Source organism: Lutra lutra, chromosome 2, assembly GCF_902655055.1.
Source record: "Lutra lutra chromosome 2, mLutLut1.2, whole genome shotgun sequence".
Lineage (NCBI taxonomy): Eukaryota > Metazoa > Chordata > Mammalia > Carnivora > Mustelidae > Lutra > Lutra lutra.
Window position 1 is genome coordinate 42,876,718 of NC_062279.1, and position 26,851 is coordinate 42,903,568.

The 26,851-nt window shown below is 39.8% G+C and overlaps 1 protein-coding gene across 1 annotated transcript; it reads right to left on the bottom strand.

The window, feature by feature from the left end:
• Positions 1–555: 555 nt before the first annotated feature.
• SLC18A1 (solute carrier family 18 member A1) lies at positions 556–25,956 on the bottom strand. Its single transcript, XM_047719784.1, has 16 exons — positions 25,904–25,956; positions 23,864–24,085; positions 22,833–23,196; positions 22,127–22,185; positions 19,273–19,356; positions 18,321–18,413; positions 15,699–15,788; positions 15,410–15,453; positions 13,344–13,404; positions 13,167–13,262; positions 4,912–4,990; positions 3,939–3,990; positions 2,662–2,725; positions 2,277–2,396; positions 1,923–2,056; positions 556–964 (listed from the first exon to the last, which is right to left on the bottom strand). Exons 2-16 carry the CDS (start codon positions 23,985–23,987, stop codon positions 848–850), a joined length of 1,581 nt encoding a protein of 526 aa, XP_047575740.1. The 5' UTR covers positions 23,988–24,085; positions 25,904–25,956; the 3' UTR covers positions 556–847.
• Between the last annotated feature and the right edge of the window lie 895 nt (positions 25,957–26,851).

The window sequence follows — 26,851 nt, forward strand, 5'->3', positions numbered from 1 at the left end:
CTTGGAACATTGAAAAAAATTAAATTAAATTAAGATGTTAAGAAAAAAAAAGAAGTGAGAATAATTCCTCATTATAATCCTTGTATTAGGAAATCCACTGTGGGAAGAAATTTCAGGGCAGTTTCTTTTTACTTCCTCCAATAAAACCTTGGAGATATTTTTTTTCTGTCCTCCTGTTGTTATTTCTAACAGTCAAAGAGATTTAGGAAAGGTGTAAACCCAGCTTTCCATTCGCTGAGGACAAAATACTTTAACAGCTATAGGTTTAGCCACAGAAGAACCACTCAGCTTCTAAAAACCAGGAAAACAATTTAAATTGGCAATCTGGCAGCAGTATAACATTGAGGACACATTCCCAACTTAACGGAGAAAACTCAGGAAGGACCACATGGAGGAACAGAGGACAAAAGTTTTATGGTTTGCTGGGAATGTCAAAGAAAATCAGATAACAGATGATATGAGGTTTGTCAGTCACCCTACTGGTTTCAAGGGCATGCTGTGGTCATTGCTGTTCCCGTGGAATAAGTCACTCCTTGCAGAATGCACCAGCTCAAGTTTAATCAACCTCACAATAGCCTAGGAAAAAGCATCACTATGTTCTCCCAGAAAAACTGGGCACCTGAAGCCACAAAGCTCAGAGGAAGAACTATGGGTTACACAGATAAGGAGAGAATCAAGAAATTGCACCCATGGGAGGGGAGGAAAGGAGATACCAAGGGGAAAGAGAAATGAAGTCTATTGAGCAGCCCATGGTGATCTGGTGATCAGAAAAGGAGGTGGTCACTTTGGTCACTAAAGTCCAAGGCTGATGTATCCGCATGTGACAAGGTTCAGAGACCACCTTCTCCTACCACTCTTCACTGCCAGCCTCCTCATCGCTGTCCTCCCCCAGAGGAAATTCCCTTGTGGGCTTCTGAGTTGCACATATCCAAGTCTCCATGGCACAGTCCTGGCTCAGAATTGCCTGAAGCAAGACACAGGAGGAGAAATTACTGCACATCTTTTATCAGTCTCCCTGTTCACTTCCCTCACTAGCTCATCCAAGTCTAGTGTTGCTCAGGAAATATTCAAGAAACAAGCATAGTACTCTTCTTCTGCATCATTTACAAGCACAAGACCACCCAAGGCACCTCAATGTAGCCACCCTGGTCAAGACAAATGTCTGTCATGTTTTTTATTGAATCCTAATAGTGGTAGTACAAGCTATAGTAGGGAGCCAGCTGAAACCAGTACTATCCCCTATCTGGCCTCCCTGTCTTCTTTCATCCCTGTGACCAGCCCCAACATCCATCATTGAGCCACCTAAACCTTTAGGGTCCTCATGCTACAATAAAATAAAGTACCTTATTAACTAAAATCAAAAGTTATAGCTCTCTTCCCTGTGGTTTTGTACTTTAAATCATGACCTGGTAAGAACAATGGCAGACATGAATGAATGATCCCAATGGAATTTTGACCACCTTGAGGAGATAATATGTTAACTCACATTTTGCTGGTAACTGAAGTATGGGATGCCTTTGATGGACCCTGGCCCCAACTCTTTATAACCTTCTCAGTTTTGTTCTTTACTTAGGGCCCTTCTTAACCACCCAGTATAAGAGGGGAAGTGGTTATTAAAGAAGGGAAAATAAGAAAGAGCACAAAGGAAAAATAAAGTTGAAAATGGGATCAGAAAATATGACAAAGCAAAAAAGACTTCCAAAGATGGAGGAAACAGCATACGATGAAAAACAATGAGAGAACGGGAGATCAAAAACAAACAGCAGATTATTATTCGTTTCTCAGAGTCCACAGACTATATAAACAATGAATCTTGGAACACTGCATCAAAAGCTAATGATGTATTTTATGGTGACTAACATAACACGATAAAAATTTTTTTAAAAATTATTATTCTTTTAGCAACAGTCAGAGTCTCTTACAAGATTTTCCTCCTTGGCTGGGGGGCTTCTCAGGTAGTAGCAGAGAGGAGCATAGATGATGTTGATGACCCCAATAATGACCATAAGCCAGGGGAAGCCAATGGCATGCACAATGGCACCCCCAGTGGATGGGCCTGTGAGGAATAAACCAAATTCGCAAGTGTTTATTGGCCCTTGATCACACAGAAAACACTATGCAAGGAGCAATGGGTGACCCAGAGGATGTCCCAAAGTCAAATATCTCCAGAACCCTAGGAGAATCAGCCCTCTGGCTTTACTCTCAGCTGGTAAACAGTAGATAAGAGAAAATGGGACACCAAGTCCTGTGTGCTCCCCTCTCCCCTGCCAACATACCTATGGCAAAGCCCATACAGAAAGCCACATCAGCTATGGCATAGACACTGCCATACACCGAGGTGTGACGCAGGTCCACCAAGTGTCCCATGATGGGCATCATAGAGGAATCAACCATGCCTGTGGCCAAAGGAAACAGGACACTGTCAGCTCTACCCACAGTCCCCTCCCTTTTTTGTGGCACCATTCTTTCTTCTCCTCCCTTTAGTCTATTCCATTTGCCTGCTATCCTCCCTCTCAGCACCAACACCTATCCCTGGTAGGAGTTAGGAACCCACAGCTTTGCTAGCCACCCTCCTGCTCCTTCTCCCTTTCCATATACCTCCTCTAATCTGGTCCAAAGCCAAAATTCAGGGGCCTTTGGCTCCTTTGAAAGTACTCTTACCTATGGAAAAGCCAAGCCCTGCATTGGGGCCAATGAGACCAAAAATATTGTGAGCCAGAGGAACCTGCAGCAGGGAAGGAGGAAGGATTTATCAGGAGTCCAATCAGTTACCACAAAACAAAGGGTTTTCACATGATATGCATTTATTAGCCATATGCTATGTACCACATATGTTAGTTATTTGGATTATCACTTCTCTTTACGAAGAAGAATCTTTATTTTAAAGATATGAAAGCTAGATTGGTATCATTTGGGTTAAATGCCCTATCCAAAGGTAAAAAGCTAATAAGTGGCAAGATTAAGTCTAAATCTCAGATTTGACTCCATTTTACATAATAATGGACCTCTTCTATTGCAAGAATTCTTCCTCAGCTTGCTTTCACCACCCTCCCAGACATACACTTCTGTTCACCTGAACATGCTACCCCAACATATTTACCTCTCAGAGGTTTAACATACCATCTAGATGTTAGTGGCTAATAACAACTTTAGGGGTTATTCCTCAAAAGGTAATTATAGTTTATCAATAGCTTGCCTTAAGATTTACTGTGGACCCACTGTGGTGTAGTTTATATGGACAGTCCTAAGAGAGGCTAACAGATCCCTTTCTACACTGATGAGGATACTAAACAAAAAGAGGTGACATATCTAGCTCAAAATCACACAAGCAGGAAGTAGCAAAGCTGGGAATGATGTGGAACACATGCTCCTGATCAAGACCTCCAGGCTTTCTTGAACATTGTACTCAGTGCTTTACAGCTCTAGGAGGCAAGTGTATGTATGATCCCCATTATGAGGAGGAGAAAATGAAGGCTTAGAGAGCTTGAAGGGTCTCTTTAAAATAGGAAAGCTCTTCTTTTTTTTTCTTTTTCTACGAAACATTCTGGCACTAGAGACTGCAACTCATGTGATGGTTCCCCTGGTGGCTTATGAGGTCTTGTTAGGTTGAGATAAATAAATTAAATCATAAAATGAACCACTTTAATGGCTCCAGAAATAGGTATCAACATGAATTGTTTCATGTGTCCATACATAGGGACTCAGACCTCCGGCTACAGCTGCTCCATTGCCCTTTTCCCCTCCTTCTCCACCTCCTTTAATGGGATGCCTGGTGGCATTTCTCCCAGAGCTAAATTCTTACCCATGTAGAAACAGTCTTTCCAACAGTCATTGACAAGTTAACCCTCTGTTCATTTCAAAGGAAAATTGTCTTTAAATGTCTGGGGGTCTCTCTCTCTCTCTCTCATTCTCTCTCTCCTAGACTTCATCATACTTACACAAAGCAAGCTGGTGCCTACTACAATCATCCCAATCAGGGAGCACAGCCACCTGGAAGAAAAGAGCCATCACAAACTATGCTAAAGGGAGAAATCCCTTCACCTATCATCTTATCTCCACTACACCAGCCAGTCCTACACTCCTAATTCCATGAACCCCTTAGGATGTGATAAAATGAAGACATCTCTACATGATCCATTTGTAACCAAGTGGACCCTTTCCCTGACCTCCCCCTTGCCTGGTTCCATATCTTTTCCATAGTAGAAGCAGAGGAGGTTCAATGGGACATATTCTTTCTTCCACTAGCAGAGGAATCAGTTTACTCAGAAGATACTTGCCCCTTGAAAGTAACACTCAAACTTAATTCATGCTCTTTCCCAATTCAGACTACCTCTCACTTACTCGTATTTTATCTGGTCTTCAAAGCCCATTACAAAATGCACAAAAAATACCAAACTTCTTTCCTTTTCGGATTTCCTATAGCAGGGGTTTTTAAGCTTGTCTTAAAATCTGTATGCTGAGCTTCAAAGATAAAATTGAAGCTGTTCTCACTGTGGTAGAACAAAATCCAGACTTACTTTTTAGCCTCAAACCCTTTCCATTTGGTGGTCTCTGAGGTACCTCTTTAGAACTCTCTAGGGCTCCAGGGAACACACTGCCCCCAAAGTAATGAGCTTTTTCATAGCTGTTCTCTGTGGGGTTATTTTAGCTCTTCAACTAGACAACAAACATCTGGTAAGTAAAGGTTATCCATCATATATTCACAACCAACTCAGGGCCATCCTTTATCCATATCCCCTTCACCACCTATCTACTCCTATCCTTTCTGTAGGCAGCTTTTATCCATGCATGCTTGTCCTAAACTTCCAACCTTAGAGAAGCTGTTCATTATCCTAGGTGCAGGGACAACGTCAATAATCTCTCCCATCTTACATTCCTATTATACTCTCCACATATTTCCAGGCTACATACCGACCCATCTTGTTGGCCAACACACCAAAGAGGTTGGTGCCAATGAGGTAGGACACACTGGCAGGCAAGAAAGCAAGACCTGTAGAAAGACACAATTCTAAGATGAGGATATGCCCAATTTACTACAAAATACTATATTTACGACAAGATAGTGAAGTTTCTCTGTTACCTTCAAGGATTCCAAACCCCTTTGTTTTGTGTGTTAGAGATCCCTGTGCCAACACAGAACAGTTGACATGAGGCTCTACACTTCCACTTTCCTCAGGAGCCAGGCTTTGTTTAGCTTTAATACAATGTCCTTCCAGCTCCTCCACATAGATTTCCTAAAGAATAGCCCTAATGAGAAATTCATATGTAAAAGTCCTTCTGATTATCAACATAAGAATATCATCAGTCTTAGAAAAAGAAATACATGTTACCTGGGAAGTGAAATTCCTGCCTTGCTATTCACCTTTCTTTCCATTGCTCTAGTGGTGATCTCAGAAAAGTTACTGATTTCAGAGCTTTACCATCCACATCTGGCAAAAACAAAGCTATGATTCTATCATACCAACTTATACTGAGGAGCAAATTGGATAGCATATTTAAAAGTATTTTGTAAAATGAAGCACTGGTCACATTTCTTTCTCCGATGGTAGAGTCATGTGCTCTAGAGCATGGTCTTTGAAGTCATACAGTTCTGAGTTGAAACTGTGGCTTGGCTACATTTTATCTCTGTGACTTTGAGCACTTTACCCTCCCTAAGTCTTATTCATTCATCCATTTGTTCATTCATTCAGTACTTTTAATGAGCTTTTACTATGTGTCTGGTGTTCTAAGATTAGAACATGATGGGATAAATAAGATGGTGTAAATAAGCTAGAAAAAAATCTTAGCTTTTAGGGCATTTACATTTCAAGGGAGGGATCCAGACAATAAACAAGTAAACAAATGAAAGAAAAGATAATTTTGAAAAATAATAAGTTGTACGAAAAACATTTAATATGGCATGGAAGTGTGACCAGGAATAGAGCTAACTTCAGTTTGGGGGCTGGTAAGACCTTTTTGAGGAGATGATATTTAAACTGGAATATCGGAATGACCTAAACAGAGTATTTCAAGCAGAACAAACAAGTAAGCAAATAAAAACATCTCATGCAAATACAAAGATGTTAAAGAAAACTTTTGGTCTCTTTTAGAAATGGAAAGGAGGTCTATGTGGCTGAAGCACAATGAGCAAAGGGAAGAGTAACAGAAAATGTAGGCCTAGAATTTGGAATTTATTCCAAGCGCAATGGGAAACTTTGGAGGGGAATGACATATTTTAATTTACATTTTTTCAAGTCTTTTGGTTGTGGTTAGAAGAATGGGTTCATAGGACAAGAGTAAAAGCCAGAAAACTATTTGCAGAACCCAGGAAGAAAGTGACAATGTTTCAGCTTGGATGTCATGATGGAAAGAAGTGACCAAAATATTATTATGGTGGTAGTCAGTGGAACTTTCTGTTGAGTTGGGTGTGGCCATAGTTGGAGTGAGAGAAAGAGAGAAATCAAAAATCATTCATTTTGTCTTACTTAGTTGGGTAACTGGAGATGGAGGAAGAGCCTGGGGAAACAAGGTTTGAATGCATATTAGATATACAGCTGGAGATGCAAGGCATTGGTGTACAAGATTAGATTTCCAAGGACAGAGCCTAAGCATAGATATAAATATTCATTTATTCACTTATTCAAGTTCAAAATGATCATTTACACTTGGTTCTTAAGACCATAGGAAAGACTGGGATAACCTCTGAAACATTAGATAGAGAAGATAGAGATCCAAGGTCTGAGCTTTCAGGGACTCTTACATTTAAAAGTTAGTAGGGAATCGCACTACTGAGTATTTACCTCAAAGATACAGATGTAGTGAAAAGAAGGGCCATCTGTACCCCAATGTTCATAGCAGCAAAAGCCACAGTCACCAAACTGTGGGAAGAACCAAGATGCCCTTCAATGGACGAATGGATAAGGAAGATGTGGTCCATATACACTATGGAGTATTATGCCTCCATCAGAAAGGATGAATACCCAACTTTTGTAGCAACATGGACAGGACTGGAAGAGATTATTATTATTATTATGACTTATGGAATAAGTCAAGCAGAGAGAGTCAATTATCATATAGTTTCACTTATTTGTGGAGCATAAGAAATAACACGGAGGACATGGGGAGATGGAGAGGAGAAAGGAGTTGGGGGAAATTGGAGGTGGAGATGAACCATGAGAGACTATGGACTCTGAAAAACAATCTGAGGATTTTGAAGGGGCGGGGGATGGGAGGGTGGGGGAGCCTGGTGGTGGGTATTATGGAGGGCACTATTGCATGGAGCCCTGGGTGTGGTACATAAACAATGAATTCTGTTACACTGAAAAGAAATCAAATAAAAAAAAATTTAGCAGGGAAGAGGAGATAACAAGGGTGATAAGAAGATTAGAGGGGATGGAATGAAGAAGGAGGAGGAAGAAGAAGAGAAGGAGGAGGAGAAGAAGAAGATGAAGATGAAGAAGTAGAAGTCAGAGAAGAAGAGGGAGAGGGAGGGGGAGGAGGAAGGCAACAACAACAACAACAAGAGGAATAAGTGGTGGAGGAGGAGGGGAAAGAGGAGGAGGGAGAAGAAAAGGAGGAGAAGTAATGGTGGTGGTGGGAGTAGTAGTAGTTTGGCCTCTGAAGGAGTTACGATGCTTTGACCACAAAAAGAAGGCAGTGAATATGCATACAAATGCAGGAAAATTAGTATACTTAGTGATGGGAACATGTGAGTTCCCATCTCATTGCTTCTGATTTCTCAATGACTAGGAGCTAAGAATGATGAAAGGATGAGGGTGTAGAAGAGGTTTGAATGAATAAGTACAAAACAGTCATTTCAGAAAGTGGGAAGGAGGACATAACTGGGGACCTAGAGAAAGATTGTTGGGCAATGTGAAAACCTACTTTATTTCTTTAGCCATAAATGTAAGGTGAGACCAACAGCCTTGCTATGTGTTTTCCCACATCCCCAATGTGCCACTCATGCATAGACAAGGAGTAGGCAAACAGATTGGCTTAACCAGAATCAATGCTGTGTCAGCTGACAACCCCAGAGGGAAAGCAGGGCAAAGGAATTAATACTTTCAAAGGAGTAACATCATGATGGAATTCAAGCTGAATAAATAAAAAAGTGAGGACATGAGAAGTGATAGAAAGTAGAAAATGACTTGAGGCCAATGGATTGGTGAACTCCATGTGGCCAAAATTTGTTGATATGGGATATTAGAATACCTGAGTAGGTAATATGTGAATAGGGAATATGTGAATTGATAATTGGACTGAATTATCTGAAATTAAATTTCAGAGATGATAAAATTAATGTCAAGGTCAAAAAGGTTTGATTGGTTAAGGTGGAAAGGAGAAAAAGATCATTGCAAAAGATTATTGCAAGAAAGTAGATTAAAGAATAGGCCAAGATGTTGGTAGAATTATCCACCTGGATATTGAAGCCATCAAGAGTTGTGAAAGGTGGGGCACCTGGGTGGCTCAGTGGGTTAAGCCTCTGTCTTCAGCTCGGGTCATGATCCCAGGGTCCTGGGATTGAGCCCCTCATTGGGCTCTCTGCTCAGCAGGAAGCCTGCTTCCTCCCTCTCTCTCTGCCTGCCTCTCTGCCTACTTGTGATCTCTGTCTGTCAAATAAATAAATAAAATCTTTTAAAAAAAATGAATTGTGAAAGGTGGGAGCCTGGGTGGCTCAGTCGTTAAGCATCTCCCTTAGGTTCCTGAGATCAAGCCCCTCATCGGGGGTCCTTGCTCAGTGGGAAGCCTGCTTCTCCCTCTCCCACACGCCTACTTATTTTTCCTCTCTCACTGTGTTTCTTTCTGTCAAATAAACAAATGAAATCTTTAAAAAAAAAAAGAATGATGGAAGGAATAAAGGAGAAAAGAATATGAGCCAGGTGTTGACAATTTTAACGAATGAAAAGGGAGACCTAAGGGGTCAATAGGTGATTGCAGTGAAGAGAGGTGGAGGGGGGTATAATATAATGACATGACCTTCAAGGGAGTTGAGGTCTTTGAAGGAGAATAAAGAAGGAATAATTCTGGGGTGCCTGAGTGGCTGTCAGTTAAGTGTCTGTCTTTGGCTTAAGTCATGATCCCAGCATCCTTGGATGGAGCCCCTAGTCAGGGTCCCTTGCTCAGAGGGGAGTCTGCTTCTCCCTCTCCCTCTGCCCCTCCTCCTGTTTGTGCGCTCTCTCTCTCTCTCTCTAAATAAACAAATAAAATCTTAAAAAGGAAGAAGAAGAAGAAATGATTCAGAAGTAACAAAGGTGAGTGAAGTCTAGAGGAACATGCATTTCCATCAAGACAGCTGGGAAACAGTGCTCTCAGGAAACATTCAGCTCTCAGGGCAAGAAGATGATGGAAATGTTTAGAGAAGAGTTTGAAGACACGGGACACTTGTCAATGACAGGAGGTTCTACAAGCTCCAGGAATTTTTGGAGGGGGAGATAGGAAATTGGATCAGATTAAGAAATTTATGAAATATGGGGATAATAATAATTCCTACCAGATAGGCTGCTTGTGAGCCTTGAATGAGATACTGTGTGCCAACCATTTTGCACAGTGTCTGGCACAGATTAAGTGCCCTCTGTGCATCAGCCTTAACTGTTATTGTCCTAACTGGTTAGTAACAGGGTCATGACCTGAACCCAGGCCTTCACCTTCCAACTTCATATGTTTCCACTATCCACACCAGAGCATGACAGCACAGATGTCTCTGGCATAAGGTACTGCACAAAATGAGCAGTGAGAGTTTTTTCAGGTCTCACCAGCCTCTCTATGCCTTTCAACCTACAGGAAACAGCGGTGCCTAATAGAAACTGTCATGATGATTACAATTAAACCTAAAGTCAACAATTCATCAATTACTGGTTGATAGCTTGTTTGATTTTAATATTCTCTTTCATGGGGTGGAAGTGAAGCATATCTTAGTGTATTTGTCTATTTGCACAGGGCTGCAATATTTCCAACCGTACCCATTTGTTTATGTTTAATTGCTTTTAAAAATTTAGAACCATAACTATTCCACTGTTTACTGGAGATCTGGAGATAGGCACCTCTAGGAAGCTTAATATCCTCCTTTTAAATGTTTTAATGTTTTAAATGATGTGGAATTTCCTAAATGAAATTTCCTCAAAAAATGTGACTTGCTCTTTAAGACTGGGTATAGCTTGCATTTTCAGTAGCATTTTTTGCAAAATATATTCCAAAATATATGTTTATAGACAAACATATATTTTTTCACAGCATATCTTCCAAGGAGCAGGGAATTACACATAGCTGTGACTGTCAAAATTATTTCAACAAAAACAATGGTGAAAATAGTTATTTTTATTTACATAGTATATCTATCCTGTATTCTAACCAATTGTACTAATCCCTTTACCTATTTATTTTTAAAGATTTTATTTATTTATTTGTGAGAGAAGGAGAGAGAGGTGGGGGGAGGAGAAGAGGGAGAGTGGCAAAGAGACTCCATGCTGAGCACAGAGCCCCACACAGGGCTTGATTTCAAGACCCTGACATCATGGCCTGAGCTGAAATCAAGAGTTGGACGCTCAACTAACTGAGCCACCAGGTGCCCCTGTGTTAATCCCTTTAGAATACATAGATTTATTTAATCCTGAAAACAACTCTGAAAGCGTCTCCATTTCCTCAAATGAAAGAAAGTGGTGTTTGAAGAAGTTAAATAACTCATCCAAGGTCACAACTAGTAAGTGGTCAGGAGTCACACCCAGGTCAGCCTGTTTCCTCCCCACAGGGAGAGTACTGGGCACAAAATGGGTCACTTAGGGAGTACTCAGTCACAGACTACCAATCACTCTCAAAAGTGCTGTCTCCTCCAAACAACTTTGACAGGTTGTCTGCATTTAGTGCAATATTTTTCAGTGTGATCCCTGATACTGTATCAGCATCACCAGGAAACTTAAGAAAATGCAAATTTGATTTTATTGAATTTCTGGGTGGGGCCCAACACTCCGAGTTTTAACAAGCTCTCCAGGTGTTGTGAGAGCTTTTGAAGCCAGACTTAGAGATGCAGATAGCATTGAGGAAAGTTGTAAAGGAGTGTGGGAGACAAAGCCCTCTCATTATTCTGACTTTCTCTCCTGAGAGCTTTCGACTGCAGCCTCACCTGCATAAGGGGCTGTATAGAATCAGCCTAGTGCATTTCACTGGGTTTTACTAGCCTCTCAATGCCTTTCTGTGTGTAGAGGAAACAGTGTTGCCTACTAGGAATTGTCATGATAATTATAATTAAACTCAAAGTCAACAATTCACCAGTTACTGAAGGCTGGTTTGCTTTTAATATTCTCTCCTATGTGGTGAAGAAGAGCTGAGGAGAAGCTGCTCTGAGCTGTGTTTGCCCACCTGCACCCAGAGCCTGAGCTGTCATAGCCTTGGGGCAGAGCACCAACTAACTCAATTAATTGTCATGGTCTGAGGCATTAGCAGCCCAGAAAAATCCAATTTGAAGCTAAGAGTGCAGCTTGGAGCCCTGCTTAGAATAGTCCCCTACAAAAATTAGATTTAGTGCTTTTTGTTGCATGCTGAGCTATATCAGGTCCTTATCAACTTCCCCTCTGGCCCCATAAGACTCTTCCCCACAGGGACCGAATGGCACAATAGCCTTCTTTATTCCCTGTCCTCGGCTTCCTGGGAAGGGCCAGAACCTCCTCTCTAAACTCAGATGAATCACAGGGACATCTCTCCATGAAGAAGAGGAAGATCTTCCAGCTGGAAGCCTCCATAAACACCTTGTTAGAGGTAAAAGGAGAGCAAAAGCTAATGTAGGGGAAAGGGAGTTGAAGAGAAAAGTGTGGATGGCAATAGTACGTATTAATATTCTGCAGGTGCAGAGCATTTCCACATATTATGCCATTTATTTCTCAAATGACCCTTTGAACTAGACAGTATTCCAATGCCCATTTCAGAGATGAGAGAGTTGGTGCCCAGAAAATTGATGTGGTTTGCACAAGTTTACATAGCCAATCAATGGAACTAAAATGAAAATGTGGATTTTTGACTAAAAATCATTGATCATTCCAATCATATAAAAAAATGGGCAGAAGATATGAACAGACACTTCTCCAATGAAGACATACAAATGGCTATCAGACACATGAAAAAATGTTCATCATCACTAGCCATCAGGGAGATTCAAGTTAAAACCACATTGAGATAACACCTTACACCACTTAGAATGGCCAAAATTAGCAAGACAGGAAACAACATGTGTTGGAGGGGATGTGGAGAAAGGGGAACCCTCTTACACCGTTGGTGGGAATGCAAGTTGGTGCAGCCACTTTGGAGAACAGTGTGGAGATTTCTTAAGAAATTAAAAATAGAGCTTCCCTATGACCCTTCAATTGCACTCCTGGGTATTTACCCCAAAGATACAGATGTAGTGAAAAGAAGGGCCATCTGTACCCCAGTGTTTATAGCAGCAATGGCCACAGTCGCCAAACTGTGGAAAGAACCAAGATGCCCTTCAACGGATGAATGGATAAGGAAGATGTGGTCCATATACACTATGGAGTATTATGCCTCCATCAGAAAGGATGAATACCCAACTTTTGTAGCAACATGGCCGGGACTGAAAGAGATTATGCTGAGTGAAATAAGTCAAGCAGAGAGAGTCAATTATCATATGGTTTCACGTATTTGTGGAGCATAACAAATAGCATGGAGGACAAGGGGAGTTAAAGAGGAGAAGGGAGTTGAGGGAAATTGGAAGGGGAGGTGGACCATGAGAGACTATGGGCTCTGAAAAACAATCTGAGGGTCTTGAAGGGGCAGAGGGTGGGAGGTTGGAGGAACCAGGTGGTGGGTATTGGAGAGGGCACGGATTGCATGGAGCACTGGGTGTGGTGCAAAAACAATGAATACCGTTACGCTGAAAATAAATTAAAAATTAAAAAAAAATCATTGATCATTCTACCACATAGCTAGGTATGTTGTCACTCAATAGCCCCTCTCAACCCCTCCCACCTTGCCTTTCTTGGGCTGCTTCTTGGAGGTGCTGCATGCCCACTCAGATTTGATTTACAGGTATGGACAGAGAAGATAACTCTGCAAAGGAAGCACATTGTGCCTCTGTGACTCTGAAGACCTGGGCCTGATAGTGCATCTCAATTACCTGAAAAAAGGCGCATGGCACACACCTATTTCTGCCTAAGCCCAAGTTGAGGAACAAGGTCACTTACCTAACTGCCATTCAGGTGAGCACATGGTCTGCATCATCCAGATGGGCAGTGTGGGCTCCAGCATAGCCACTCCCATGTTAGCAAAGCAGAGGGAGCCTGGAGAGACAGTTCTGTGAACACCAGGGCTACCCAGAAACCCAGACCCTCCCATTGCAAAGAGAGGCATTTTCAGCTTACCTGCAGCCACCAGGATATAAGGGTCTTTGAGAAGTGTAAGGAGAGGAGTCCCCCTGGCACTCTGAGAACATGGACAACAAAAAACTTCCATTTTTACAGTGTACATCTCTCCTATTGTCATAGAATCTGAGAATATGCAGACAGGACCTTAGAAATCATCTATGTCAGCTCCTTTAATGAAGAGACCAAACACCCAAATCAAAGGAGATAAAGTGACTTCCCCAATGTCACAGAGTCAGCTGGCAGTATACCTCCTGTGTGCAAGGCAAACACAGTGGTAGTCACAAAGAGTAAGACAACATATTCCAGACACAATTCTTGTTTTCAAATGATCATCAACTAGATGAAAATGGATTGTCAGCAAGGCCAGCAATGGGCAATGGGTGTCGGGACTCCTGGTCTTGGGCCTCACCACGAGATCTTGCTGGTGTTAATGTTTGCCCACAGGCAGAGTACTGAATCCCAAAGGTGAGCCCAGAGGTGATAACTTAGAAAGATCTTCAAGCATTCTGGAGGCTTCATCCTGACCATTTTGAGCCACATCGGCAAGTCAAGCTGAAGGTGTTTGAAAATACAGATTTAAAATGCAAGCCTAAATGCTCAGTTCTAATTTCCCCTTTCCCTCAGAAAATCTTTAGTCCAATTAAACTCAAATCACTCCACTTTCCTCTCATGCATTCCAGCAGGTTATTTTTGCCTAAACTATGTTCATGATTTTGTTTTGTTTTGTTTTTTGTTTTGTTTTGTTTTTGTTTTTGTTTTTGCCTAAACTACCTTCTTTCTCTCTTCAGGTCCAGCTCCTACCCATTCTCAAAGGCTCCTTCTTTTCCACTGTATTTCCTGACTCAGTAGCTGAAACTTCTCCCTCTAACAAACTTCCTGAGCACTGTGCCCTAATCTGTGGTGCTAACTACATTCTATTTGATATTAATTTAATGGTTTTGATATAATAACCCTCACTGCATACTTAACAGGGGTACAATAAAATATTCTGAGATATTAAAACTAAATATATAATTCAAAATAAAGAGACAGATCTAAATCACAAAATACACATAAAGAAGTCCAATAAGGCCTTTAGCCTAACAATTCCACTTATAGGAATTTATTCTATAGATTACTTCCAATTTTATAAAAATGCATATGCATAAGGTTATTAATCGTAGCATTCTTTATAAAATACTGGCAATTACCTAAATGTTCAAACATAGAGGATTAAATAAAATATGGCATGCATACAGTGGTATTTCCTACAGGCAAAAAAATAATAATTGAATTTTTGAATATGTAGAATATTATCATCTAAGTCAAAACCATGCAGAAATATATTAAAGGAAAATAATTTTTCCTCTTACAACACTTTTGGTACCATATGTGAGGGCTTTCCCACCAAACAATTCTGCATTGACTTCTTAGGGTTAACACAGACACCACAGGTAAAGGGCTCAGTCCCACAAGACTGACCCTCTCAGATCCCAATTGAAAATAGTGGGTTCCGAGGTTACTCACACTTTTGTCTGTCTTGGCTATAAAATCAAGGTTTTTAGTTCAGACTTCCCCATACTTTCTGTACTTCCTTATCTTTCATTCTTTGTGGTTTGATATGGATTTCCCAGAGATATCTGTGGCTTGGAGTCAGACAAATACCAACTCTGATATTTAACCATGATATAATGATAATCTATAAAGATGCTATTTGGGAGAGATTATCTAAACAGCCTCTAAGAACTTTTCTAGCTCTGAGGTATTGTAACTATGAACATACAAGTCCCATTGTCATTGTGTTTTGGTTCTGAGTTTATATATATATAAATTTTGTAATATTTCCTTGATCCCTCATAAGGCCTTTCCTCCATCTTTGTCCAATATCAGACCAGACTGCCCCACCACCATCTCCAATGCTACCCTAAATATGACACTACCCAAGTATAGTTGTCAGTTTCTTTGACTCCACTCCTCTTCATCTTTCTTCTTTTGTTTTGACAGGGATGATCTAGTGGGGGGGGGGGTCTTTGTAAATATTCATTCTCTATATCCTTTGGCAATGGAGCTTAGTGTCAACTTACCTCAGGAGAGAATTTGGAAGGCTGTAGGATACACAGCTGGAGTGCTAAGAAAGAAAGTGGGAGAGAAAGAAACAGTTTATTTTGTCCACTGATTAGTTGAAGGCTTTAATAACAGCCACATTGATATCACCCTATCATGTACAGATCTAACTCCCTGAGTTTCTTCCTTGTTTCCTAAAATAGGGCAGTCCTTGATCTTTAAAGCACGTCAAAACTGACACTACAGCATAGTGCATTCCCAATCTGACTTAAGCTATCATCTGTCTGGTGACTGCTTATGGTGACTTACCTCCATCCAGTAGTGCCAGGAAGGCCAATATGAGGAAAGGTGAAGACTGCCCAACAAACGAATACATCACACTTCCAAAAGGAGCTCCCACTGAAAAGGCAAAGCAGGCACAGATTTTAGAAGTAAGGACATATTCCTAGTTGGTGTGACTTGTCCACATTTACTCAATGAACCTCCATGTAAGGTTCTGGGGACTCAGAAATGAAGAAGACCTGGCTCTCAGGAGCTCACTTTCTACTAGAGAAAATGCATGTGGTGGGGTGGGGAAGAGGAACCCAAATAATTAGAACATGGTGAAGGGTAGAGTTCAACAGTAAAGGTTCAATCTACAAGGTGCTGTAGAAACACGATTCATTGAGTTCAGGTGAACACAGGGCTTTGTCAAGTGGGTAATATAGGTGGGGAAGAAGCATAAGTGAAGAGCATTGAGGCATCATAAAAGAGAGTGTGGTTGCAGTATAGAGGTTCTTCAAAAAGCTAAAAACACAGCTACCCTACAACCCAGCAATTGTACTACTAGGTATGTATCCAAGGATACAAACATAGCGATTCAAAGGAGCACATGCACCTCAATGTTTACAGCAGCAATGTCCACAAAAGCCAAAATATGGAAAGAGCCCAAATGTCCAACAGATGCATGGATAAAGAAAATGTAGTATATATGATGGAATATTAGGCATTAGAAAATGAAAGCTTACCATTTGCAATGACATGGATGGAACTAGAGGGTATTATGCTAAGTGAAATAAGTCAGCCAAAGAAAAACAAATACCACATGATTTCACTCATATGTGGAATTTAAGAAACAAAACAAATAAACATGGAGGAAGGGGAGGAAAAATAAATTAAGAGGAAAACAAAGAAAGAAGCAAACCATTAAAGACTCTTAGCTATAGGGAACAAACTGAGGGTTGCTAAAGGGGAGGTGGGAAGGGAGGTGGGGTAAGCGGGTGAAGGGTATTAAGGAGGGCACTTGACATAATGAGCACCGGGTGCTACATGCAACTGATGAATCACTGAATTCTACCTCTAAAACTAATAATACACTATATGTTAATTAAATTGAATTTAAATTAAAAAAAAGTTAAAAGAGTGTGGTTGGATAACAAATAGAAGAATATCAATATTCAGTGTGCAGTCACTAGAATATGAGTATTTGGGAGAGGAAAAGTAGAGGTGGGGAATGTCAAGGCCGAATAATCAAGGGCCCTGTAAAGGCCCCAGATAAAGCATCTACTTGGTCTTGTGGACAGTGAAGAAACGTGTTTTAGCTGGGGAGAAATACCACCATCTGTGGGCAAAGGAAGTTTCTTCTAATGGCACCTTTGTGGAAGGAGGGAAGGTACAAGAAATCAGGTAGTAGGCTGGTTCCAACTGAGATGTGATGAGGAACCGACCTTGAGGAAGTGGTTGTAGAGAATATTAATGGGCTTATCCATTTGAGAGTGAGAAGTAATAAAGGAGACCAGGATGTACCAAAGTTTCAGCTTGGATGTTTGGGAAAATGGATGTTAACAGAGAGCAGGATTTTTGTTCCCTCTTCTCCCATGGTTTTGGAGGAGAGGGGTGGATATGTACCAGGAAGAGACCTTTGGCGTTTTCTCTTTAACTAGCTTGTGATCTCCTCTAGGGAAGGAACCATTTTTGAGGCTCCTTACCTAAATTCCCTGTGTCCTAGCATTGACCTTGGCATATAGTAAGTGTTCCATAAAATATGTGACTTGGAATAGTCAATCAATCTATACGAGGAATGAACCTCAAAGAAAATACATTATGGTTTAGAGTTTGGGGTTTGAGTCCAGAATTTGAGTCTATATCCTGGCTCTGGCATTTTCTATCTATGTAAACTTGGATGGCTATTTAACATTTTTTTATTCCTCATTTCTGTGGTGGAGACAATCATTACCTCTTGACAATAGTGTGAGGATTAAAAGAGATTATGTCTGCAATGTATTTTGCACAAAATCCAACAAAGATCTCCTCTCATTTTGGGAAAGCACTGGTGAGGCAGCAGCTGCTAACATGGGGGATATTTGCTCACTGGAATAGACTAGGTTTCTTCCATTTCCAGGATGTCGTGGACTATTAAGCTTCTTTTTTTTTTTTCTTTATTTTTAATTTTTTATTTTTATTTTTTTCAGCATAACAGTATTCATTATTTTTGCACCACACCCAGTGCTCCATGCAATCCGTGCCCTCTACAATACCCACCACCTGGTGCCCCCAACCTCCCACCCCCCACCCCTTCAAAATTCTCAGATCGTTTTTCAGAGTCCATAGTCTCTCATGGTTCACCTCCCCTTCCAATTTCCCTCAACTCCCTTCTCCTCTCCATCTCCCCTTGTCCTCCATGCTATTTGTTATGCTCCACAAATAAGTGAAACCATATGATAATTGACTCTCTCTGCTTGACTTATTTCACATGGACTATTAAGCTTCTTAACGGGAAGGGGATTTTGCCTTTCCTGGGAAAAACTTCAGGACTCAAAATATGATTGGACAGAAAAAGAAAGAAAATCCTATCTTCCATGACCCTTAGGAACACTTGCCTCATGGATCATCTTCGAAGAGTATGCAGTATCTTACCCTTTGAACCTAGATTTGAGACCAGGTGCCACTTACCCAGCACTCCCAAAGCCAGACCCCCCAAAGCAATTCCCATGGCACGCCCTCGCTCATAGTCATCAGTATAGACACTTGCCAGCATCCCAAGACCTGAAAGGAGAGGGAGATAAGGAGTTGGCATACAGGAGCTCTCTGTCTGCCTCTCTCACAGAATCCCTGTTCTATACTTAGTTTACAGTTTGAGGGGTCTTGTAAAAATTAGCCCATATTATTTTACAAATACTGTCTCCACTGGTCCCCCAAAATTCCCACATTGCTTATTCCTTCTGTTCACAATATCGTTAGAAGCACAAAAGTCTCTGGGAAGGGTAATACAGAATACCACCGTCCATTGATACAGCATTTTATTGCATTTTATTATTTCTAGCACACTTCTCTGAATGAATGGACATGGAGTAAATCAAAGGAAAATCTATAAACACAGAACACTATTCTGTTCAGTGGAGGTGCCCAAGGAAGAGGGAAGTGCAGAAGACATGTGGAAGATAGCATGGTCTGGGCTCTCTTATCATTTACCCATGTGTAAAATGGCATAAAATAGCTACTTCATAGGATTACGTTAAATATTTTATTTGATGATACTTTGCAAAGTGATAATGTTACTGGTAATATTAGCATTATTTTATTATAAAATGATAAGGGGGGGGCAGAGAAAAGACCATAGAGGGCCATTAAATAAAAGCCTGGTTTACTTCATGGTTTTACATTGGGCTTGTTTTGCCCTGAGCTGTCTGTATCTAAATATTATCAGAGAAAGTTATGTCAGGCTTAGGGATTTATAACACTGATAATAACTCTACAATTACCTTGTTTTTGAATCATAATTTCTGCCCACTAGGATACTTTCCTACCTACTCATAAATCTTATAGGGTCTGAAGGTAGTAAGAGATGTGTGTGTGTGTGTGTGTGTGTGTGTGTGTGTGTGTGTGTGTGTGTTATCAGCATTACCTGCAACAGATGAAAATGAAGATCCAATGCCTTGAAGGGTTCGGGCCACAAACAGTAGGGTGTAGGTACCAGAAAAAGCAAACACTGTGTATAGAGAATAGCAAGAATGCTCCAGTTAGCAAATTGTCTTGGTTCCCTAACCACCAGAAAATGTGCCCATGATATTATAGATATGAACCACTATGTATATGTTTTAATAAAGGATGATCATTGCTCCCCTGTTCTTGGAGTTGTCTTTATAATCTCCCACACCTTAATCAGGATTGTATTTTAATTGACATGAAAACTAAGAAGCCACAGAAACACAAACCAATTTACCACACAGTGGATGGAAGCCTAGATTTTCACATTTCTGGCCCAAAACTCAATATCTTGTCCACTGGAATCATGCTGTCCAATAAGTATAATGCCTTTAGACCCTACTTCTCAATCCTTCATATTCAATACCCAGATTTACCTTTGTCATTGTTGGGCTCCAGTGGGTCATCAACAGTGAGGGAATAAAAGCTATGTGTAATTGAAGGACCCATAAGCATTGGGTAGAAAATAGTGTCTTAGATATTTCCTTTTATCTTATAGTGGAACCTATTTTAGCCAAATCAAATCAGTGAGTATGTATTAAGTAATATTAGATATACAACTATACAACATCATGTGAAATAAAGAGAACGTCCAGTTCATGTCCTTTAAGAGGTTCCATCTACATGAGACTAGCATTCACAAAACTGACTACCAAACAGGAATATGTTATCAAAAACTAAATTACATGGTGTTGGAGGTAAGCTTGGTAAATCCAGACACGTCTCACCTCTATTTCAAGACAATGCCCTTGAAAGAAAAAATTCCTCCAAAGTATCTGAATCATCAGAATCTGAATCCCTTTACCCTTTCATTACAGATATATTGGGTTGTTTGATGTCTTGTAATCTTCTCCCATTACTTCTTTATGTGATCACACTGTCTCCCAAACATGTGCGTGTTTGGTGTCTCTTTGCTGGGCTTCCAATATCTTCTCCTAGGCCTTCTGATTTCGTCTGTTCAAGGTTAGTTATTCCCTATTTCATTTTTTAGAAAGATTTTTTAAAGATTTTATTTATTTACTTATTTGACAGAGAAAAGAGCACAAGTAGGGAGAGTTAAGGGCAGAGGGAGAAGCAGGCTTCTGGAGGAGCAGGGACCCCAAAGACAGACTCAATCTCAGGACCCTGGGATCATGACTTGAGCTGAAGGCAGATGCTTAACTGACTGAGCCACCCAGGTACCTCTATTCCTATGTCCTTTGAGAATAGAATGGCCAGCTTTTCCCAGTTTGCCAAGGACTTTGTATATTCTGGGAGGCCCCCGAATCCAAGACAAAGTAGAAAGTTTGGTCACCCTATGTAGGAAAACCAAAATAATTTCTTTCTCACTTTACCCCCAACATGGGTTACCACTTCGCTCCTAATTAGATTAAGCATGGGTCTCAGTTAGGAGCCCTTAATGGTGGTAAGGGGCATCAGCAACTTAAAAAACCCCAAGGAGATGCCCCATAAGATTCCCTAAAGACCAACATTTGCTAGAATTTGGCCAGTTTAGTATAGTAACACTGGTTATGACATGGAAACAATAATTATTTAATTGCAGAGAATCCAGCAAGGTCCTTATGCTAAAGAGTTCACAATAGTCTAGCATTATCCTATTTTGCAGGGTGTTTGTTGTATCTCCCCAACTCCTAGGCTGGAACCATGTCATTCCATTCTTTATCTTTCCCCAGTGACTTCTGCCATCAAGACTTATGTGTGCTACATAAAGTTTTTTGGAGAAAATTATGAGTCTCATTTGAGGAAACAAAGAATCCTATTAGTTTTTAATTTATTATTTGGCATAGCCTGAGATTCTAGAAGTTCAATAAACATTTCTAACTTGAATTCCCTCATTTTCTTTGATTTACTAGAATTTTCACAAGTAAGCTCCAGTTCTCAGAACTTTACACATCAAGTTCCTGCTCTTTGCAACCTTCCAGCATTGACTCTAACAAATTCCTGTTAAGTATTGGTTGAGAAGAGTCAAGCCATATGCTGAAAGGGAAGAAAACTTGAGGAGGAACAACAAAAAAGACAGAAAAGTAACTAAAAGTTGATAAGAAAACAGAAAGAAGGAGATCTGTTATTGGGAGCAGAGTCAGCAGAGATATCAGGGAGCCACCAAAGGCTCCAGAGGCTGCCTTCTCCTTCAGTTAACCTCCCACCGCACAACATCCCCCCCATCATTCCTTCTTATTTTAATTATCAGGGTAAATTTCCAGACAAAATTTGTTTACTTCCTGTTCTTACCCCATCTCTATTTTATTAGAACATTTATCTGATATTGGATAGACTATTTGTCTTTCTCTTTCTTGTTTTTTTAGCTAATTTATTTCTCTAAGCTATGACCTTTAATGTCCTTACCTCAAGGCAGTAGACTTTTTGGTATTATCTAGTTGCTATTGTCCAATTTAGATTCTTTGCTGGCAGTCCTTTACCTTTGTGTATCAAAATAATACAACCTCTTCCCAAAGTTGGGATATTTAGACTAACCTCGTTCAAGGGACTACTGACACACACACAAAACAGCATATCTATTAAAACAAACTTTATAATTTTCCCCAGTTGGAGGAAGTAAAGTATCTGTTCTTCTATAGCAGAATATACAAATTTCAACTAGACTGATTTGCCACTACTGCTCTAATACCCATATTCAAAATTGCAAAGGATTTTGCATAGACCATTTAGTCAGATGCCTCATTAGCTAACTTGACCCTACTCTCTGCATTGTAGTGCATGTGATAAAATCAAAGGTAATCAATGAAAGAAATAGAAGGAAGCAATTTACTTACTAACTGTGGAGAGAAACAGGATAACAAAGCCAGCAAACATGGGGATGTGATATCCAATCCTAAAAGAGAATTATGAAGAAAAAAGATACAGTCCCAATAGACATCCATATACTTGGGCTGGTTTTTTTTTTTTTTTTCATGTGATTGGGAAGAGAAATGCAGTTATTTGAGTACATGGAAAAACGTGTCTCTGAATGCAAGTGTACAGATGGGACATGATATATTAACTTGTATAAGTAAATGAACAAACATGCAAATTTACCCATAGAACAGGGACCAAATCCTTTTTTCCAGAAAAGATGACCTAGTTAGAGTGTATATCCCTTTGAAACATCAGGATAATCCCAAACATTGCTAACAAGCCAGTGCTCCAGATTGCAGTAGTCCTGCCTTGGAGCCATGTTTCAAGGCACTGAAATAACATCAGCAGTATACTTCTGATCACTGGTTCTTTTTTTTTTTTTTTTTTTTTTTTTTTGGTGCTCAGTAATCATTACATCACTAAGAAAATTTGAAGCCTATGGCATTTCACCAATATCATGTTATCCTTTGGGTAACCAGTTTTCCAAACAGTTGTTTGCCCTGGAAATGGACAAGTGAGTTTCCTTCTTTTTCCATTCTAACTACCTTTATGATACCTTAGCCTATCATCCTCTTACTCCTGAGCCAGTGAGTACCAGGTAGAGCACTGTACCCATTGAGATACCTGTTGGTGAGAGGTCCCACAAATGGGTTGACCAGAAGTTGCATCAGAGCCTTTGAAGCAAACAGAACCCCAACCCGTATGTTCTCTTCCTCCAGAAACTCTGTGCCTTGCAAGCAGTTGTTTTGTTGTGCTAGGATGGCTCCAGTGACTGGAGGAGGGATGGTGCCAGTATTGTCATCTGTCCATGCTGTGCCATTGGGTGCACTTTCTTCGATAGCCACGGTGTTGTTATCAAAGAAGGAGAAGATGGTGGAGAAGGTAGGAGAAGTAAGGACATGTTGAGAAATTGTGGTGGAACCAAGGTAGAGAGGAGCGTTGATTTCTTTGAATTCTGTGGCATACAGGAAGTTGGGTATAATGGGCACTGAAAATCGAGAAAGACAAACGATGAGAGCCAAGGACACTTTTTAACACTAACTGGTTCAGGGGCATTATTATGAGCTTTATACTCATGTTTAAGGAAGCTGTCTAAGTGACATAATTTGAAGCCTACTTAAAGAACTATACATGCCAAATTATCCTATTAGATTAAGTACCTAAATTCCAACCTACATACAACTGGCCCTCATTACTCCTGAATTCTGTATTGGCCAATCACCTACTTGCTAACATTTAGTTGTAATCACAAAATCAATACCCATGGAGTTTTCAGAATTTTTCTTGGACACGCAGGCAGAGAGTGGGGAAAATTTCAAGTTACCAATGGTTACTTTCACAGCTGAGGTGGAAGAAGATAGTCTCTGTCTTATTATTTCAGCTCTCATATAAAGATGGCAGAGCATGGAAATGGTAGGAGCAGGGAAGTATAGTGTAAGAAACTCCAGCTCTGGAGTCAGTTGGATATAGCTTGAACCCCAACTGGGCACCTAAGGCAAGTCATATGATACTTCTGAATCTCATTTTCTATTTTGTGTTTTCTAAGCATAAAAAGAAAAATTCTCAAGTCCACTCACTGCTGAATTTTATCAGGGTGTATGCTGCCTGCTGGGGCCCAGAGCAAATTAACCCCCAGCATAAAGACCCAAACATACCCACTACAGTAAGCAGCATGTTGTCCAGAAGCAGAGCAACAAATACCACCACGAGTACCAGCTTCTGTGACTCTCTCCCCTCCTTTAGCAACTGCTGAGAAGTGTCCAAAAACACCCTGGGCATGGTGATGGCTGGGCTGGGAGCGTCTTCTCCAGTTTCTTATGAAAGGTCCCGTTACAGCTATAGGTCTTCTGCAGCCTTTATAGAAGAGGGGAGAAATTCTGCCCAGACAAGTGAAACTCACTAATAAAATGAAAAGTGCAAGTAGTTGCAAATACTAGGATGTATTTGAACCATTTCTTTGCCTGTATCTCTGCTTACTTCCTATACATCTCAATAATTCCACCTGATTCTCAGATTGCCTTCTAAGAAAGCCCTGCTTACTGGCTTTTTATATCTGGAATTCTACCTAGCACATTAAGCAGATTCTAGCTCTGTTCACTTAGCTCTGTGTCTCAAATTCCTATCACTTCAATGGTTTATGACAATATCTGGAGCCCATTTGTATTATTACTTGTTCAATCTTTTCCTCTAAATCCACTCTTTTTAAAAACTAAACCACTATTATTTTAAAAAATATGCCATACAAAACAAATTATGGTTCATAATTGTACATTAATCCAAAATTATAGCCTATGGTCTGCACCACCCCAAAATATGTCATGTGCTACAAGTGTTACTTGTGGTGCCCAGAGAAACACTGACCTAGACCAACACTGTCAGTTCACAGATGAGAAATATGAGACTCAGAAGGCTAAGAGATCTGTTTTACATAGTTCATATCAAACTGGAATGAAACTCCAAGCATTTTAACTTGCAGTATTATAGTCCACCATCTTCCCTTATACTGTAGTATTTGAAGCACTTCTATGTTATTTGAGCTATAAATCCCTGCTCAGTAAGGTGTGTTACTGTGTATAAATAAAATGCTATCATAATTAGTTCTCTACTTAGGATTTCATGTCTTTAGTCAGCATTAAGTCACAACATTTTGTTAAACTTCAGGTAATAGCAGTTTCAGGGAAGAATTTTTGTGTGTGTATGACTTCAATTGTGATATCAGCAATATCAATCATACACATTTTAATATATATTACTATCATGAAATGCATCAGGCTCTAAAATTAATGTAACCTTTGATTCAGTAATTCTACTTTTAAGTAACTCTACTTTTCAGAACATATCTTAAGGAAAAAATCAGAAGTGTGGCCAAAGATTTATGTTTAAAATTACTAATTGTTGAATTACTTATATTAGTGAAAAAATCAAACATTTTAATGGTGGAATATAAACAGCTCTTAAAAATCATTTTTTAATAATTTCAATGACTTAGAAATACCCAACATATTGTTAAGTTAAAAAGGATAGTAAACTATATTTGCAGCTTGACTTCAATTATATAAAAAAATTATGTTGATATTTTTAAAAATTAGAAAAATACATTCTCAAGTGTCAGCTATTATAATTACTAACTTAATTTTAGTTTCTTTTTCCTTTTCTGTAGTTCCTAAATATTTTTTAATTGACTACTTTCATAATTAACATACTTTACAAGAAGCAAATAATTTTAAGTGATTATCACTGGAGTTCAATAGTGAGTCTTAAATGTTGGGAACATCCCAAGCACTGAGCTACTCTGTTCTATTCTAAACCAGAGCTGGGAGAAGATCATCCATTCTATAGTTCTAAGTGACCAAGAGGTCCCCATGGAACCAAAGACCCAGATAAGTTTTAACCAGAAAATACATGCAATCATTTAAGATTTTTCATTTCTCTATGTAAAGATAGTGTTTCTAAATACAAATTTACCTGGGATACATAAGGAAAAAATTAAGAGACTAAAAAAAAAAAGAAAAAAAAGCAATAGAAACCTGAATGGAATAAGTACTGTAAAGACAGATCAAAAAAACACAACCAAACCAAACCAAACCAAGAATTTGCCAACCAATCAGTAGTAAACTTTACCTTAGAGTCAAAATTCTCTGTTAAGAGACAAATTATAAGAAAAGATTAAATGTCCAGGGAAAGAAACACCTTACCTTAGAGCCCATCTCATGTGAGGTACTCAGTGAGGTATTGGCAGCTGTTAGCAGTTCAGAAGGGACTCTGTTCTCTGAGTGGATGTTCTGATGGATTTATTGCCACCTGTTATCTGAGGATGTCATGTGTGCCCTTTGTCCACAAAGATTTAATTGGAACTTCCAACAGTTTTCATTCAGAGCCTTAGTTCCCTGCGTCAGAGACAGGAAAGCAGAACTGGAGAGGATAAAGAGAGGGGGAAATTATCCTAAGCAAAGATGGACTGGGCTGTGCTGTCTTTCATCTGTGCTTATCTATCATTGAATTCATTAACTCTTGCCTAGGTCTGAATATAAATTGGAAGATTGGATGAAGCCAGAGTACAGTTCCTGTCCCTTGTTACTTAGTGAAAGAGACTCCATGTACCCCAATTGCTTTCCAGAAAGAAACAAACCTTAGAACATCCACCAGACTGAAACAAACAAAAATTTATGCATATTGTTCTCAAATCATAAAAATCCAACCTCTATTTCCTCTAAGGCATAGATAGTACTGCCATCTTTGCATCTCAATGCTAGCAGATTGCCTGACATACAGTGGCTTCCAACAACTATTTCTTGTATGGATGATTGAATTAATGGCTACAGAAGAGAGTGTGGCTCATTGTGGGGTCTTGGAGTACAACTACAGATCTATATTTTTCTGAACTTAGGAGTCATCAGTGGGGCAAAGAACATAAACAATTCACAAAAGAACAAAAGCAGCAACAGATGTTTCCAATTCATGTTCCCTCCTGTTTTAAGTAACTTGGGGATTTTCAATTTAGGGTCAAAAAAGAAGGAAAGAGTTTTAAAGGAAACCTGAAAAGAGAAATAAGGACAAGGGGCAAGGACATTAAGGGAGCATATGAGTTTCCTGTTGCTGCTTTAACAAATTACCACAAATTTAGTGGCTTAAAACAACACAGA